General features: G+C 53.2%; 1 protein-coding gene across 1 annotated transcript in view; it reads right to left on the reverse strand.

Annotated features, from left to right (window-relative positions):
- Nucleotides 1–657: 657 nt before the first annotated feature.
- Nucleotides 658–18,586, reverse strand: part of NDUFA10 (NADH:ubiquinone oxidoreductase subunit A10) — a 49,239-nt gene continuing 31,310 nt past the window's right edge. Inside the window, exon 10 of the mRNA XM_059051983.2 lies at nt 658–1,098. Within this exon, the coding sequence (XP_058907966.1) occupies nt 1,030–1,098 (69 nt within the window). The 3' untranslated portion in view covers nt 658–1,029. The remainder of the gene's footprint in view (nt 1,099–18,586) is intronic.

The raw sequence follows: 18,586 nt of genomic DNA on the forward strand, positions 1-18,586 counted from the left end.
ACCTGAGCTGCGGCCAGTGCAACTGAGGAGGTGAATTTGACTTCGTTCACATGCTGAACACAGCGGGGCTCCACAGCAGAAAACCCCGTTTAACAGGACTCACAACTTACAGCTTAACTCCGGAAAGAAAACGCGGACCTCAACAACCGGCCTTCCGGAAATCTTACTTTTGTTTTCTAAGTTTCAACAGAGGTGAATAAACAAGTGTGATTTTCTCTCCCGCGACTAATTTTTGATCAACAGCTTCATTTTTAGGTAGTAGAGAGAGTACATTGTCTTGCTTTCGTGTTTTACCCCCACTCGCGTTCTGTGCTTGAGTCTCCCCTCAGGGGAAGGAGTCACGAGACCAGCCCACGGTGGTCCTCACAGGAGACTCTTCCAGAATCTCTTCCACAACAAATACTCTGCTCTATAAAGCTGGGCTAATTGCTTCCCCTTTCTGGTACTTCCTCTGTGCTTTTCTCCTTTTCCTCTAATGTAGCAGTCACATTCTAGAACAGAAAGAAGAAATGCTTCGGAAAAACTCTCCAAACCTAATATATGTCTTGATCAAACCAAACCACGTCAGAGCCAACTGGTGGCTAATGGTAAGTGTGTGTGCGTACACACGTAGGTGACACGTATGCGCGTGTGGGCAGATGCATAGTGGAGAGAAGCGCCACAGAAACAGCTTTATTTCGTGAAGTCTGAACACACAACGTACAGAACCGGCCCGACACAGAGTACGACGGTGACGGAATGAGCGTCTCCAGGTGATACACCCGCTCCTGCACGGCAGCCTGCTTCTCCCCAGTGACCACCGTCCCAGAATAAGGCCGGAGGGCGCCTCTCAACGGGGCTGCCTCCTTCCACTCCCGTAACGACACCGCAGGGCGGACCGCTGCTTGCGGGGCCGTTTCTCCCGCTGTGCGACTTCAGGGCCGTTCACCCCCACCCCCACCCCCGACCTGAGGCTGCGCGGAGTCCAGGGGAGGCGGGCGGCCTGGGCGCCTCTTCATCCTGGCGAGGCAGCTTCCACGGAGGCGGCTGTCACTTCAGCCAGATCCACGTGTCCCCCACGTCCTTGTTGTACCCAGGGCTGTACCTGCGGCCCGGCAGCTGCGGGAGGGAAAGCCGTGGTCAGCAGCAGTTTGCAGCGTATGTCCGTCCCCCCAGCTCACCTAGCGGCCTCCTCCCCTCCACCCTCCCCTCCCCGCGCGGGCGAGGCCTGCTTCTGGTGGTCGGTCCCGCTGCGAGGGTGACGGCTCCCACGGAAGGAAGCTCAACACGCCCCTGCCCTCGGGAGCTTCCGGGCTGCCGGGGGTGCTACGAACGCCAGTGGCCAACCCAAGTGTCCGTGCTGCTGTCGGGAGGGTGGCCGTGGAGCCGCGGGCAGAAGTGGCACTGAGCTGGCGGAGCCGCAGCTTTGGGGGGGGTGGGGGGGGAGGTGTCTCAGCCCCTCTCTCTGCCCCACCTGCCCGTCTCCTGCCAGCACCTCCTGCCACGGACCCCACCACAAATCAGGGGCAGGGGGCCCAGGGCCGCAGGGCACACACAGGGTGGACCTGGAGGGGCACAGAGGCTCCCTCATGTGGCCGGGAGGGCTCCCGGGGGAAGGGAGCCTGCGGCGAGGGCGAGGGGTGCGCAGGCTGGGACCGAGCGTCACGGGGTCGGCCTCCGCCGTGGAGCGCGGAAGCCTGGCTCTGAAGGCCAGGCTAGAAGGAGTCTTGCGTAGGCCGGGCAGGGAACGGGCCAGCACAATGAGATTCATCCAGTTACACGGTGGGGACAAAACACGGAGTTTTCTTTTCCCTACTTTCCAGGTAATGTGGGCCAACAGTAGATAGGTACACACGTACATACCGCACACAGACATCTTCCACACTTTGCCCGCCAGCACGAGTACTAAAGCAGCTGAGAAAAGGAATCAGCCTCTCCTTGACTCTCATCAGCAGAGGGCATTCGTTACCAGCCACCCGAGGTGGAGGCAGAGGCTGCGGCGCAGGGAGGGGGTCACAGTAACAGCCGGGCCAGACACAGCCCTGCCGGGACGCTCCCCAGGCCACACTACCCAGCCCGGCACCGAGCCTGCGTCCCCTCCGGTGGGCGCGCGCAGCTGCAGGGGGCGCGCGCGGCTGCAGGACGCCGCGAGAAGCGGGGACCTGTAACAGGGAGGACGGAGGTGCGGGCTGACCGCGGCCTCCTGCCCCGGGAGCCTCTGTGCATGGGGTTTCAGCCAGGTGCCAGGAGTCATCCTCTTGGGCGGAGACCGGGAAGGGAGCCAGTGGCACAGGACGGCCCAGGGTGCCCGCCAAGGGGGAGCCGGTGGGGAGCGCACGTGGAGCAGCAGAGCCCGGCGGGGGGCGGGGCGTGGGGCGCCCGGCGAGGCCGGCGGGGCGCAGGAGGCGGGAGTGGCAGGAGGGCCCCGGGAGCGAGATCGGCGGCCCTGCTCTCCGACTCCACAGGAGCTCTGGCAGAAGGCGGCCGCTGGGCCAGCAGAGCTGCAGGTGCCACCCTGCGCTGGGCTCTCAGCGGCCTCCACGGGCCTTAAGAGCTCAGGAGAGCCTGGGTAACGCAGCAGGGCAGGAGCAGGGGAGAGGAGGGTGGCTCCCCAGGGTGGCGAGCACCCAGGTGGGCTCCGAAGCAGAGCGGGAGCAGCGCGTGGGCTGCTGCGGGGAGACCGACAACAGGAAGGTGGGGAACCGGGTCGGGGGCCGAGAAGGCAGGGCTGTGCTAGAGACCCAGCGGCACAGCCACCGCCCGGCGGCTCGAGGGAGGGCCCGCCATCCCAGCGAGGACGGCGCGGGGGAGACGCCGAGGAGGGGAGACGCCCCGGAGCCTGTGAGCGGAGACGGGGTGTGCGCAGAGCCTCTGTGTCAAGGGGGTACTGAGATCGCAAAATTCCCCCCCCCAGACTCCCACGCCCTCACCCCTAGACCCTGTGCCTGTGCAGACACGATTAAGCCGGGACCTCGAGGCGGGGAGGCCGCCCCGGATGGACAGGCGGGCCCAGGGTCCTCGTGAGGGTCAGGTCAGGAGATGCGGTGGCAGAAGCAGAGGTCAGCCTGGCCGGGGACGGGAGCCAAAGCACGAGGGGCCTCCAGAAGCTGGAGAGGAAAGAAGCAGAGGCTCCCCAGCGCCCCAGCGGGGGCACAGCCCCACGCCTGGATTTGTGCTCTGACCCCCAGATCTGGAAAATGACACGGGCACCGTCTCACCCGCTCAGCCTGTGGCCGTTCGTTACAGCTGCTACAGAAAACTCACGCAGCGTGTTCTGCATTTTATGACGGAGACACCGGGCGTGTCTGCACAACGAGAGAGGCCGCGCTGAGGCCGTGGGAGAGCGGCTGCCCCCTGGGAACAAGAACCAGGACGCGGGCAGGGTGGCCACAAAGCGGGAGCCGCGGGTGCCTCTCCCCGCGTGGTCTCTCCCTGTCCACAAAGACGTCCCCAGCCAACTGCTATGAATACACAACTGCTGTAGCAAGAAAAGAACGATCTTAATTTTTATCACTCCGTAATTTTTATCACACCAGAAAGTGATTTCTTTTCATCGGAAAGGTTTTCAAGCTTCACCGACACCAGCAAACCGGCACCGGGCCTGCCCCCAGCACCTGCTGAGGAAGGGCCACGGAGGCCACAGTTTGGCTCTGCTGTCTTCTTTGCAAATCAATTTTTTTTTTTTTTTTTTGCAAATCAAATTTTGAACCATAGAGCAGAGCGTAGAAACTCGCAGAACGTGGAACCGCTGAGTGCAGCAGCCAGCGTCCATTAACTGCATCACAACATCTGCTCTCTGGACCTCCTGGGGCAGCACCTAACCGGCCTTTGATACCCAGACAAGGGTCCCCAGACCCTCAGGGTCCCCCCTCAGTGCAGTTAAGCCAACAGAGAACCCCCGGAGGGTTCCCATTTGGGGTGTTTCACAATGAGAATGCGAAACAAAGCTTCTTCCTTTCATCACTCGTCTCTGCATCTGCTTCTCTGAGTCGACCTTCAAACCTCCAACCCCAACCCGCCACGTTCACCACCTGGGAGAACACGCTCTGTGGCCCCGTGAGGACGCAGCGGCCCAGGACCTCCTGGCGCGAGCGTCTCTCAGAAGCCGAGGCGGGCACCTCGTCCGGCTGTCAGCACAGGAGCGTGACTCCTGGACGCGGGCCCGCGCTCAGCTTTGTCCTGGGTCAGGCCAGGGAGCCGCAGGCACAGTCCGCCTGGGCTCAGGGTGGTGCGGCTGAAACAAAGTGGCGCTGCAGAGTCTGACCGTGAGGACGTTTTATACCCTGGGTGAGTTCTGACTTTAGACAAAGGCGCCCACCTCTACGCGCTACAGGCCGGGACGGCAATGGGTGCCGTGAGGTGGCTCAAGGGGTCCGAGCTCACAGAGGCTGCCCCTCCCAGGCGCTGCTGTCACACGCAGCTTAGAGACGCTGGCACCGGCTTAGACTGCCAGCTGCCTGGACAAAGGCCAGTTGAGAAGAGAAATACATATGCACTCATCCTCCTGGAGGAAACTGTGACTTCCTTCTACATTTGATACACTGTGTCCTGGCTGCTTTGAGACATGAATAAAAGTCCCGTCTTCTCTAACCTTATAAAATACACAGAACATATAAACCAGGTGGGAAGTGTGGGATGGCAGCAGGTGGAAAGTGCCGGAGGAGTGGAGGGGACGCAGAAGTCCTCCCTGACCGACCCGGACAGTGGAGAAAGGACACGGTCAGGAGGAAGGGGGAGCAAGGGTGACAGGACGGGGTGGAGCGCGTCCTGCTGGGGCCACCGGGCACGGACAGCTGCTCCCTGACGGCCGTGACTTCAGTCACCTTGGCCTCTAGCGGCGCGCCGGCCGGCCTCCGGTTCCACCACTAGGGATGGCCCACGTGAGAGGCCAACCCATGCCAGGTAATGTCTGCAGCTTCCCGCCACAAGGCAGTAATGGCGCCTGGACTCAACCCCTGGCCACACGCATCTGGAAACTGGACCAACCGAGTGTGCTGGTGGCACTGAGCAGACACAGGCTGAGTGCGAGGGGGAAGGACCTGGGCAGGAAAGAGCCCCGTCAGTCCAGCACGTTTGGTCTCTGGCCGAGCAGCGGGCAGGGTGCGTGGGGCGGTGCCCCCGAGGCGGGTGGAGAGCGCCCCGGGCAAAGGACGCCCCAGGGTGTCTGCGGGTGAGCAGTCCAAGAGCTGCCCTGGGGCTGAGCCAGCCAGAGCAGAGGGGCTGCTCACTGCACACACGGGCACTGAGGCCCCCGGGACACACCGGGGGCCGCGCTAGCCCTTCCCTGGAAGGCAGGCTGCTCCAGACCCACCAAAACGGTTAAACATCAAGCCCCCGAAGCTTAAACTGACTTGCAAGTGTCTTAACTGCCTGCTAGAAAGAATTCTAACACTCTTCAAAAGAATGAAACAAAACCTAGTGCTCATAAACATAAAAATTCATGATCTATGGCAACCGATGAAAAATTTCTAGACACGTGAAAGAGAAAAATGTAACTTGTAACCAGGGGAAAACAATCAAGCAGACTAAGGACGTGAAAAAGACGATGGATTAGAAACAAGGACATTAAAACAGCTATAAAAATATTCAACGTAATCAAGAAATTAAATGGAAAAGGAAAATAATGAAAGAACTGGAAAATATAAAAAGAACTTCTAGAGTTTAAAAAAACCCAGGATTCCCGAAATAAAAATTCCGCTGGGCAGGTGTGGCAGCCACGCAGACGTGCTGCTCAGATGACCTGCTGCGAGGAGGCACAAGTGGCCGAGGGCCCAGGTGCTGACCCTCGGGGCCCGCTACCCTGTTCACGCTGGGGCCACGCTTGCCACGTAAGGGGCTCAGCCCACAACCGGGAGCAGCAGGGGTTCCATGGCAGCCTATCCGTGGGCCGTGGGCCTCTTTCCGCAGGAGCCTTTGGCTCTAGGACACCCCGTCGGCCTGGCCAAACCCTTCCTGGACTCCTCCCCTCCCCTCCCCTGTCACAGGGCCAGACTCCCTCCACCTCAGCTCTGGTCCCTTTATCCTCCACAGGGGCTTCCCTCCAAAACCTCATCAGTGTTGAGTCCCATCTTGGCTTTTGTTTCTCGGAGGACCCAAGCTAACGCAATGAATTAATAACGTATTACATGTAACCGCAGAAGAAAACGGCAGTGAACTTGAAGACTGAACAACAGAATCTATCCCAAACAAAACACAGAGAGAAAAAGGCCAAGGACAAATGGACAGACTCTTAGTGACCTGCGGGACAGGATCAAGTCATCCAGCATATGTGCACTCAGAGTCCTCGATGGGGGAGGAAAACAATCTGAAGAAATAACGACCAAACGTTTTCCAAATGATAGGAAAACTAGAAACCCTCACATTCAAGAAACTCAATAAACCCCAAGCTGGACAAACAGAAAACCACAGAAGCACATAGTAATTAAATTACTGAAAACCAGTGATAAAGAGAGTAAAGGAAAGTCTTAAAAGCAGCCAGAGAAGCAAGTTCCATTAGGTACAAGGGCCGAAGATAAGAGTAACTTCAGATTTCTCATCAGAAACTGTGCAGGCCAGGAACCTATGGAGTATCTTGAGTGTGGGCAGAAAACAACTGTCAACCCAGAATTCTATGATGAATGAAAAATCTATCAAAATGAAATGGAAATAAATATATTTCTAAACAACAGCTAACAGAAGTCATCACTAGCAGGCCTGTACTGTGAGGTCAGCTATCAAAGGGGGCTACTCTGCCAGCTGAAACCCGGACCTACACGAAGGAAGGGAGCACAGCCGAAAAGACAGCGGCAGGAGGAAGGACGGGAAGGAAGACAGACTGAATAAAAAGCTCTAATGAACTGTGTAAAGCCAAAGTAGCAACAGTCTATCCTGAGGTTGGGAACACGTGTGGAAGTGAAATACACACGCGTAACAGCGCAGAGGACAGAAGCCGGGAGAGAAGCCCACTGCGAGCGAGGGGCTCACAATCGTGTGACGTGGCCCGCTGCTGGCTTCTGGGGGACCGTGACAAGGTAAAGGTGTGCACTGCACACCTCACAGCAGTCACTAACGATGAGATAAAGAGGCACGGCTGATAGGTCAACGGAGGGAATAAAGCCAACCACGGAAAACCATCAAGTAGCCCCCAGAAGCCAGGGATAGAGGGAGTCAGACGCTGCTGCAGGGCTGAAATGCGAGCAAGCTGGGAGCAGCAGGTCCCCCAGCTGGCGCGCCTCCCCGGAGGCGGCTGGCCGCACAGACGTCAGGGGCGCGCCCCCTCCGATGGACGACCTGCGCCGGTACCTGGGTTTCTGCTCAGAGAACGCCGCACTCTGCCAGGCCAGCTGCTGCTGCACGCAGTTATTTACCAGTTAGAGAATCACTCTCAGGGAAGAAGTGTCCCTTTATGAAAACTAACAATTCGGTAGGAAAGGACACTCGGTGAGTCTGATGACTCGATGCCCTTGGAAACACCATTCGGGAGAAAGCCGACCAAACCCGCCCTGCTCAGCCCCCATCAGACAAATCGAGGGTCCTCAGGGGCCCACGAGCGAGCCTCCTGGACGTGCAGCTGCCCCGCTATCGCCGGCACTTGCTGCCCGAGCTGGCCGCCCTCCTGAGCATCTATCTCCTCCTCCTGAGCGTCTGCCCTAAACGACGCCCGCTCCTCCACGACACCTCTCCTCAAGCCGAGGGAGCCCGCGCCACTCCTGGGGGCTCCCAAGGCCACCGTCCCCTCCTCTGGGTACCCACCTTGGTGACGCCCGCCACAATCAAGATGGTTGGCAGAGCTTTCCTGGAGGACTAAATATATGTAGCAATTCTAGCATCAAACCCTGTGTTGTATTACTATAAAAAGGTGAATTTGGGGGCTTCCCTGGTGGTGCAGTGGTTGGGAGCCCGCCTGCCGGTGCAGGGGACGCGGGTTCGTGCCCCGGTCCGGGAGGGTCCCACGTGCCGCGGGGCGGCTGGGCCCGTGAGCCATGGCCGCTGAGCCGGTGCGTCTGGAGCCTGTGCTCTGCAACGGGAGAGAACGGGAGAGGCCACAACGGTGAGAGGCCCGCATACCAGAAAAAAAAAAAAAAAAAAAAGGTGAATTTTTTTAAAAAAGGATGGAATAGCGCCTTGCCTCTTCTGGATCTGCTTTGCCCCACTGGAGCAATAGACGGTAATATTAGGTACTGTTGACTCTGCTCTCTCTAGGTGCACGAAGGAGCTGAAAACTACTAAGTAATTGTGGGGTGGCTCGGGGATTCCAATTTCCCACCCCTGTTACTCACTATTATATACAAATGCTGATGAGCCCTGCTAAGAACTTCTCATTAATTTTAAAGAAGAGCACCAGAAAAATTATTTATTAAAGTCACTTCTTTGATACACAATTTTCCCGATTTTCCATTACCGTGAAACATAAATCAAGTATAAAAAAAATGAAATCAACTTCCAAAAAATCTTATTTTATCAAAGTCCATTTTCAAAAACAATCCTTTTTATTTTAAAAATAAGTGCCTCCTGTTTTCAGCACACGAACACCACAGCCTATTAAAAATACATCCACACTGAGGTCCTATCTTCACGCCACAAGCGTCACAACATCATATACTTTAAATGTCTTAATCCCATTTAACTCACATTAACTGTGACAAAGAAAAGCTCCTAACTCAAGCGCTCATTCAAATACCTGAAAGCAGGATGTGTCCTAAAAATTCTAAAACCAAAGTAATGACCGGACACATGCAAAGTCCAGGCACCCCTGGTGGGTCAGGGTGCGTGTGAAATGCTACCCTATCATTTCGCACCAGCAGGTCCCTGTGAAAACCTGCAACTGCACACAACGTCCACCATTTATATCCTAACTTTCTTCTCCAAGGGACATACGTTATTTTCTTTTTTCTTTTTTTTAAGATGCTGGGTGTAGGAGTTTATTAATTTATTTTTGCTGTGTTGGGTCTTCGTTTCTGTGCGAGGGCTTTCTCTAGTTGGGGCAAGTGGGGGCCACTCTTCATCGCGGTGCACGGGTCTCTCACTATCGCAGCCTCTCTTGTCGCGGAGCACAGGCTCCAGACGCGCAGGCTCAGTAACTGTGGCTCACAGGCCCAGCTGCTCCACGGCTGTGGGATCCTCCCAGACCAGGGTTCGAACCCGTGTCCCCTGCATTAGCAGGCAGATTCTCAACCCCTGCGCCACCAGGGAAGCCCAACATACGTTATTTTCTGTACGCAGAAATATAAAAAATGGGACATGGAGACAAACACTGAACTTCAAGCATGAGCTTTCCGTGGAGCACGCGGTGAGGGCAGGGGGGTGCACGCCTCTTCCAGCCACAACTAATGACAGACAGACTGAAGACATTTAGCACCTACTTTCATGTTAAACGACTTCTAAACTGAGAACTGGTAGTTTAACATAAAAGATACCAAATTAAGTTCTAACTAAGGTTTGAACATCGAGAGAAAACATGAAATGACCAAGTCTGTACCTTTCTTCTTCGGCAGGTTTAGATACATTGATCCTAAGGCTTTTCTGTTTATTGCAAGTTTGCCTTTATTAAGGTGAACTTCATAAAGGCAAGAACATACAGTGTTAACACATTATTAAAGTTATTAAACATCTCTATTTTAAAAAATGGTAAAAAGAACTTGATATGGAAAATGAAAATAGTAACCTGAGATTGTAAAGAAATAAAAATAGCAGGAGAGAAAACCGAAGATCCTGTTGTCCTAGCAACTGTCCTGGACAAGATCGGATTCATGGAAGGAACACAGTATCTTAATAGCATCTAGCCTCCTTAAATTGGAAAGAGATGGGATCGGTAAAGCGGAGACCCACCCCCAGTTTGTCTGCCCCAAGGGAGGGCTGCGCAGTGTCTGAAAGATGACTTAAAAAATGAGCAGGCGCTCACGCACACGCTCGGTATTTACATGAGTGTGTCTGTAGGGTCACTTCCAAAGAGAAGACCGGAGGGGCCGTGTGCATGGAAAACGCGTTGACAAATGCTTCTCGGGCTCTGGGTACTCACGACGACCCTCTGAGACCCCCGGGCAGTCCCTGGAGACCATATGGGAGGCTGAAGGCCAGCAGGACCCCAGCCAGTCCAGCCACAGGACTGAGCCAAACGCCCAGGCCACCGGATCAACCAAACAGAACCAAACCGACGTTACAAGTCCTTCTCTTCTATGGAAACCGAGATCCTTACTCTCCTAAAAAGGTCGCTCCGCACCAGTGGAGGCCCCAGGGCCACAACACAGCTGAAGGGGCAGTGCTGACACGTGAACTGTGCCGCGAGCCGCCGGCCGGGTCTGCACAGGTGCTCAAAGCTGGCCGGCGAGGCCGCTTCCTGGTCAGCCTCCTCCCGGCCCCCGCCCGCGCCCTCAGGCCCGCTCCCACCGGGACACTCCGGCCTCCCCCCCCGCCGGCCTCCCTGACTCCCGCGGGCTCCCGCCGCCCCAGCTGCCCCACCCCAGGTGCGCAGCAGCGGGGAGACGCCTTCCTGACCCGGCCTCCACCCCGCCTCTGCCCGCACACCTCCTCCTACCGGTGTCACCCTGAGCCGGGCCCCGAGCCTCAGCCACTTCCCTTGTCTCTCAGGTTCTCCTCAAGGGCTCCTTGCAGTCAGCGATCCTAAACAAAGCCCGCGGCTCATCCAGGGGGCCCACGAAAGCCCTTTCCCCGCAGCGAGATTCAGGATCCCTGAGCAGCCGGGAGCCCCCGGGACCTGCCTCGGTCCTCGGTCCTCACCGCGCCCCTTCCCTTCGTGAACACGCGCCCCGGAGCCAACACACCAGCCCCCCGCCCGCGGCAGCCCCGTCCCGGCGGCCTCCAGCCCCCATGGAGCTGCTGCTCCTCGCGGAGGAGACCCAGGCTCCCAGGCCCCCAACAACTCGGCTCTCAGCCCCTCTCCCTGGAACCCCAGCGCCCGGCCACCACCGCGAAGCCCCCCCACTGCCGGCCCCCAGCGGGAGCCACGTCGCATCCTGTGTCTGCGAGTCTGTCGCTCCCGCTGCCGGTGACTCTCCACAGCTCTGTGTCCTTAGAGCAACGTCGGCACTGGGAGCGCCACAAATGGGCACCGGATGAATACACAGGGCAGGGGAGCCCCCAGGGCCTCCTCCTGGCTCCGCAGCGTGACGAGCGCGGCCGCCACGGAAACACATCACGCTGCACGCCGCGGAGCCAGGAACCAGGCGCCCCGCTCCGGGGCTGCAAGAGCGGAGAGGCCCCATGAAGAAGTTCCCGGAAAAACAGGCCCCTTCCCGGGATACGGGCCACCGGTCGGGGCGTAAGTCATGCGGACCGCATGCCCAAATGTCAGCGTGGACCTCAAACCACACAAGGGCAAAAGCAAAAGAAAGAGTTACAAAAGCCCAAGAAGCAAAATGAGTTGTCTGGACCCTGTGACCTGGACACTTCCCAGCTCAGGCCCCGGTGCCCGAGTCTGTCCAGCCTCTAAAGGAAATATATGCATAAACCAGTGTGCCTGACGGCCTACAACGAAAGGCTACTGTTGCCACAAGCAACGCCCCCTCTTAGGAACCCCCTGCGCCGCCGTATCGCCCCCACTGCCACCAGCATCCAGTGGAGCGCACAGCCGGGTGAGCTCTCCAACGCCGCCCACTCTCTTCCTAGGACCACACACGTGAGTCTGAAAGTCACAAGACCAGCACCCACGTCCATCGCAGGGACCTCAGGTGCCCGCCCTCCCGTCTCGCAGTCACAGCCCTTCCCCTGTGGACCCTCTGTCGTTTGAACCCTTCAACGACAGTTTAGTTTTGAAAACCTAGGGAGTGAGAACAAATCTGGCTGCACAGGGAACGGCGAGGTTGCCCTGGGAGACAGCAGCTGCGGGGAAGGAAGGTGAGCTTGTCCTGGTCACAGCCGTGCCCCCGTCGTCTCTCACCCCCACCCTGAAGCTCTGCTTCCCCACCTCCAGCTGTGTCCCAGTCGACATCCAGCACGGCGCGCAGCGCCATCCTTCTAACACGTGGCTCGGATTCCATCGCTCAGAGCGCGCCAACGGGCCACAGCTTCGCTACGACTTCAGCCCAAGTCCTCGCACCACAGCCCACGGGCCCTTGCCGTGCGTGCCCTGCCACCTTCTCACCTCACCTGCGCCCTGCCCGCCCGTCCGCTTCACCACGTGGACTCCTCCTTTCCCAGAGCGCGCCAAGCCTGCCTCTACCTCCCAACCCCGCCCCCTCCCCGCAAGTGTAGCCGGACACCCACGTCTTCTGGTACCCAAGGCCTCTCTCCACAAAACAGCCCCCACCCGAGACGGCTTTACTTCGCCCCACGGCACTCAGAGGCCCCCTGCGTATTGGGTGATCGCTTTTGCCTACCCCTTCCCCAACTCTGTCTTATTCCCCAATATCCCCAGTGCTCAGAACAGTGCCTGCAACAGAAGGTAAATATTTGCTGAGTGGTAAGTGACTCGATGTAGAACACGGCCTGAGAGGACCCCGCCGGGGCATGTCTGCAACGTCAGGCTCAGCAGCACGTGCGCGGGGTGAGCCGCCAGCCCTCACACCACTCAGCGCTCTGGTGATGCCCGAATAGCTCTCCTGGACAGAATCCTCCCATCACCGCACAAGCCTTTTATCCTCTGCGTTTCCCTCCTACACCTTCAACGCTGGGGACTGGAAGATTTCTCCACCCCGGGGGTTCGCTGAGCAAATACATACTGAGCAAAGGGAGACACAGAGCTCCCCACTTGGACCCTCTGTGGAAGGGACATGGGAAGAACCAGCACCAAATCAGCTTTCAGATCATACAGAGAAACAGACGCCTTCCATTTCCAGCAAAACAACAGCCCGATACCCTGAAAAACCTCTTGATATAAAACCTCTAGACATGCTTTTAAATGCGCCGATGGGCTCTGCGAGAAATCACAAGGGGCTGAAATGAAGAGCGAGCTGGAAACCAGAGGGAGCGTTGCAGCCTCCGCCAGCCCGGGGCACCTGCAGAGGCGCTGGCAGGCAAAGCACAGTGGCGCCCGTGCAGGTGGACACCTGTGATGCACCTCTGCACGTATGCGTGGCTCCGAGGGCGCCCTCAGGGCAAGGTGGGCGGGAAGACAGCGCACTGACGGCAGGGGGGTCTGGCGGGCAGCTTAAGAATTCACAGCCTCAGCCTGTCCTCACACAAGGGTGGCGTTCTGGTCCTCACCGTCCAGAGCCTGGAATCCCACAAGCAGCAAAGGAAGCTTAAATCCCGTTCCTCCCGAATCTCAGGGCCTGGAGGCGGCAACAGCGCTTCCAGGAGCAGGGCTGTCAGCGTTAGCAAACAACACAGGATGCCCCGTGAACGAAGTATGTGGGGCGTGCTCACACCGAGAGAGTCTGGGTTCCCCTGAAATCAAACGTCCCTGGGCATCCTGTACTGAGGAGGGGCCCAGGGATAAATACCCACAAAGCATGAACTCAGTGTCCAAAGTCTCCAAAATGCAGAAGGAAATAAGCCACCACGGGTAAGAATCAGAGGAAACGAAAAACGACAGAGTCAGACAGGCCTCCAAACCCGAGATCACACACAGAAGACAGTGACTACATTTGAGATGTTTAAAGCAAGAGAAGAAACTGGAAACAGAAGCAAAGCAATAAGATCCTAGCAACAAATCACAAAGTGTCCACGTAACGAAAAAGAAATTTAAATCTAGACCCATCTTGGTTAAACTCTAAAACACCAAAGACAGAAAGAGTAGAAAGTTCCTGAAAGAGAAAAGGAGACCATAATATTTCATTAAAAAAAACAAAAGGAAGCAGACACTTCTGGGGAAGAAACTGTCATAAAGGGACTCTCCTGGCGGCGCAGTGGTTAAGAACCCACCTGCCAATGCACGGGACACAGGTTCGAGCCCTGGTCCAGGAGGATCCCACATGCCGCGGAGCAACTAAGCCCGTGTGCCACAACTACTGAGCTTGCACTCTAGGGCCCACAAGCCACAACTACCGAGCCCGAGTGCTGCAGCTGCCGAAGCCCGCACACCTAGCGCCTGTGCTCCACAACAAGAAGCCCAGGCACCGCGACGAAGAGTAGCCCCCGCCCGCCACTACTAGAGAAAGCCCGCGCGCAGCAACAAAGACCCAACACGGCCATAAATTAATTAATTGATTAATTTTTTAAAGAAAGAAGAAACTGTCATCAATTCCTATTGCTGGGGTGTTTATGGCCGTGAACACATGGAAAATACCACTTGCACCCGCATAAACAATTAGTATCACAAATTTTCTTACCTCCCGTTTGTTCCCCTAGAAACAAAATTGTTCTTCTGATGCAAGCTTCTTGTTGCCCCTCCCTTTCCCTTCTGAAGTTAACTATGTGAGCATCTAATTTTAGCCATTTACCACCTACTTATTTTGTGATTCCCCATATGCATACGAATAAATTTTGGTTTACTTTTTCTGTGTTTAAAGAAAAAAAAAAACACAAAAGGACATTGCATGACTTCTTTTTCCAAGAATTAGAAGTGTTAGCCAATAATTTCCAGCCACAAAGTATCAACCAGTTCTATATCCACTATAAAATATGCATACGATATAATGGATGTATTATGAGCACACCACCCTCCTGATGCTTCCCAAGTGTCTCCATAAGCACAGTGCAAGTGCACTTCAGGCTTCTTATGAAATCATGAAGTGTGCTTCTACTAAGTTTATTACCCTTATTATATTGATCAGGATGATACAGTTGACCCCTGAACAGACATACCTCAGCCAGGTGTCAACGTCAACACCAGCAGTGATGTGTCACGTCGATGGTACTTCAACCCTGTGGTCTTTCTCCCCCAAACACACACATCCAGGCTAATTGTACGAAAAACACCAGACAAACTCCAATTGATGGACACTCTATAAAACACCTGACCGGTACTCCGCAAAACTGTCAGAATCACTAAAAACAAGGAAAGTCTGTGAAGTCATCACAGCCAGGAGGGGCCGATGGAGACGTGACAATTGAAAGTCACGTGCTGTTCTGCATGGGATCCTGGGACAGAAAAAGGACATTAGGGAAAAACGATGGAAATCTGAATAAGGTATGGACTTTAGTTAGTCATACGTATCAATATTGTTCAGTATTGGTAACAAATATACCACACTAATATAAGATGTTAATATGGGAAACTGGGGTATATGAGAACTCTCCAGTACCTTCATTTTTCTGTAACTCTAAAACTGTTCTAAAAAATGATGTTATTTTTTAAAAACACTTGAGCATTTTAAAAATTAGATTTCTCCAATCATTTAAATATTGATTAAAAATTTCAACATTTCTAAACATTAAAATTGTAAGTCCAATATAGTATTAATAGATTCCCTTTAATGCTCACAGATTAAAAATAAGACAACGGGAGAGGCCACAGCAGTGAGAGGCCCACGTACCACCAAAAAAATAAAAAATAAAAAAAAATAAAGACAAAACTTAACAATGAGGAAAAACTGCCAAATAGCCTCCCCGTGTCACTGGGTAAAATGACGAATATGTCCAGCTTCTGGTGGACTAGTGCAGATCAAGCCCCCCTCCCAAGCCACCAAGAAAAACGGACAACATATGAAAAAAAATCTGCGCCCAGACTTCAAAGGCAGGGCGGTTCCAAGGCCCCAGGAAAGGAAAGCAAAAAGGGTGGCTGCAAGATGACTGCTTCCCCCCAGGGCCCCGCCCACTCTCACTGGCAGGAGCCTGAGGGGCTGAGCCAGCCCTCAGCAGGGAGGGGACCACGGGGACAAAGCTGCAGGTCAGGACCCACCAAAGAGAAGGGATTCCGGTAAAAGTGCTCCATCAGGAAGGTCAAACAGGAAATACACCAGACCTCACAAACCTAAGTGCAGTGTCCCCTGGCTTGGTTTCTGACAGACTCCGGAGTCTGCCCAACGAAAACGCTGCCAGAAGACAGTCAGGACAGCAACAGCGGCCTCACGCTATCTTTACAGTTCTTCCAAAATAATGACTGGCATTTTAAAAAATACCAGCATACCAAAAAAGATTAAATGTCCCCAAAGGGAAAGGACAGAGGGAGAATCAGTTTAAACAGATGGAAAAGAGGTCCAGATATTACAGTTACCAGATAACTTTGTAATTAATATGTCAAAGAATTTAGATAACAAAATAATTCCAACAGACAACTCAAATTTATTAAAAAAAATGGAAATTCTAAAATCAAAAAGGACTACAATTCAAGTTAAAACTTCAAATACAGAAAATACATGTCTAGGAGCAGATTGGGAAGAGCTGAAAGAGTAGTTACTTAGACGACAGAGTGGAGAACATATCTGGGCTGAAGGTCACAGAGAAAACAGAATGAAAGATACAGAAAAGAGGGACACGGAACATGGTAAAAAGGTCCAACATGCGGTCAAGCGGAGCCCAAGGAGAGCAGAGAAAACAGGGTGCAAAAGCAATACTGAAGAGGTACTAGCAAGACTCTTCTAAAACTGACAACGAATATCAGCCAAAGAATGTTCTGAACTACAAACAAATTACACACAAAAGTACAGATGCACACACCCCAAGACAGTGTAAATGCTCAAAACCAAGTCAGAAACACCACCTAAAAACAAAACAAAACAAAACCTTGCCAGAAACACAGGAGAATGATCTTCAAGAGGTTTGCACCTACATGGGTGGGGGCAGCAGGACACAGCAGAGGCTGAGAAACACCAGTGGAAACTGTGGAAGGGAGAGCAGTGGTAGCAGTGGTGGGAACCCGGTGATACACTGGGGGGGACCGATGCAGGAAGGAGATGCACTGACCTGAGCAAAGCCAAGTTTCTCACTGTCTGAGAAGGACGCGGGCTGGGGGACAATGAGAACGAGCCTTGTTGTGTCACTCTGGAACTGAGGTACTGATGTGAATTCATAGCTGTCAGTATACTGAGAGACAGAAATGAATATAGATGTACATGGACAAAACAGAAATCTGTGAGTCCATAGTGATATAAATAAATAAACGAGGGCTTCCCTGGTGGTGCAGTGGTTGAGAGTCCGCCTGCCGATGCAGGGGACGCGGGTTCGTGCCCTGGTCCGGGAAGATCCCACATGCCGCGGAGCAGCTGGGTCCGTGAGCCATGGCCGCTGAGCCTGCGCGTCCGGAGCCTGTGCTCCGCAACGGGAGAGGCCACGACGGTGAGAGGCCCGCATACCACAAAAATAAATAAATAAATAAATAAATAAATAAATGAATAAACAGAGAAGAGAGAGCATTTCTTTATAGTAGAAGAGTAACTAATAATGTAGAAGGAATGACAGAATTAGGAAAATTACATAATCATTAATTTAGCCAAGAAAATCAACAGATGCTAACTATTGGGTCAAGCTTTGAGGAGAAAATGGATATTTACCTAGTTTCAAAGTACTTCCCCTGAAAATACTTATTACAAGGAGTAAAAGAATAACTTTACAGCGAGGACACTATCTCAGTCAAGTGATCAAAGTTAATAGAAACAGTGATGGGACAAATAGGAATCACTGCTACCTGATAAGATATAACGAGTTCTGTGACCTTCCTACAAAAAACACATGAAACCTAAATCTAATCATGGGAAAACATCAAACAAAACCAAATTGAGGGATATTAAAAAGTAACCATCCTGTAATCTTCAGAAGTGTCAAGGTCTTGAATATCAAGGAAAGCCTAAAGAACTGATCAGATTCAGAGATTCTAAAGAGACAAGATAATTAAATGCAATCCATTATCCTGGATTAGACCTTTTTGCTCTGAAGAACATTACTGGGACAACTGATTAGCCTTGAACAAGGTCTGTAGATTAGAGGTAGCAACGTATGAATGTTAATTTCCTGATTTTGATAGCTATATTGTGGTCATGTAGGAGAATGTCCTTGTTTGTAAGAATTACACATTAAAGCAGTGGTTCCCAAACCTTTGTGCATATCAGAATTGGCTGGAGGACTCCTTAAAATAGATTCCTGGGCCCCATCCCCAGAGAATCTCATCCAGTAGGCCCGGGCTGGGGCCTGAGAACTTGCATTCCTCATGAGTGCCCAGGTGCTGCCGATATGGGGACCACACTCTGAGAATCTGTGCATTAAGCTGTTTGAAGATAATGGGGTATAATGATGACCACTTTACAAGGGTTCAGAAGTTATTTTTCTACTCTTGCTGTTTTTCTAGGTTTGAAAAATTCCAAAATAAAAACTAGAACAAATTAAAGACCATTTTAAACAATAAGCGTGAGAATTTGTTGTCAGCAAAGCTTCCTCAGTCAGAAGAACTATGATCCTAGGTGAAGGTATGGAGACCAGGAAGGGTAAGAGCAGCAGCAGGGCAGCCATGGGTCAATCTGCACGAACTGACCACATAAACAATAACCACAATGTCCCGAGGGCTTAAAATACACAAAGAATTACGATCTATGACAAAAACAACACAAAACACAAGAGTTGGGTAAATGGAGTTAGAAGTGTTATGAGGTCCTTACAGTGTTCTGGAACTAGAGAGCTACTAACTTATAACAGAAGTTAATAAATCAAGGATGAATATTGTAATTACCAGGTTAGCCACTAATAACTATTAAAAGAATGATAACTAGTAAGCAAATAGAGGGGGAAATGGAATAAAACTGTTAAAAAAAAAAACCTCTTAATCCAAAAGAAGGCGAGAAAAAAAATACAACAAATA

Source organism: Kogia breviceps, chromosome 2 (assembly GCF_026419965.1).
Source record: "Kogia breviceps isolate mKogBre1 chromosome 2, mKogBre1 haplotype 1, whole genome shotgun sequence".
In the NCBI taxonomy this organism is placed as follows: domain Eukaryota; kingdom Metazoa; phylum Chordata; class Mammalia; order Artiodactyla; family Physeteridae; genus Kogia; species Kogia breviceps.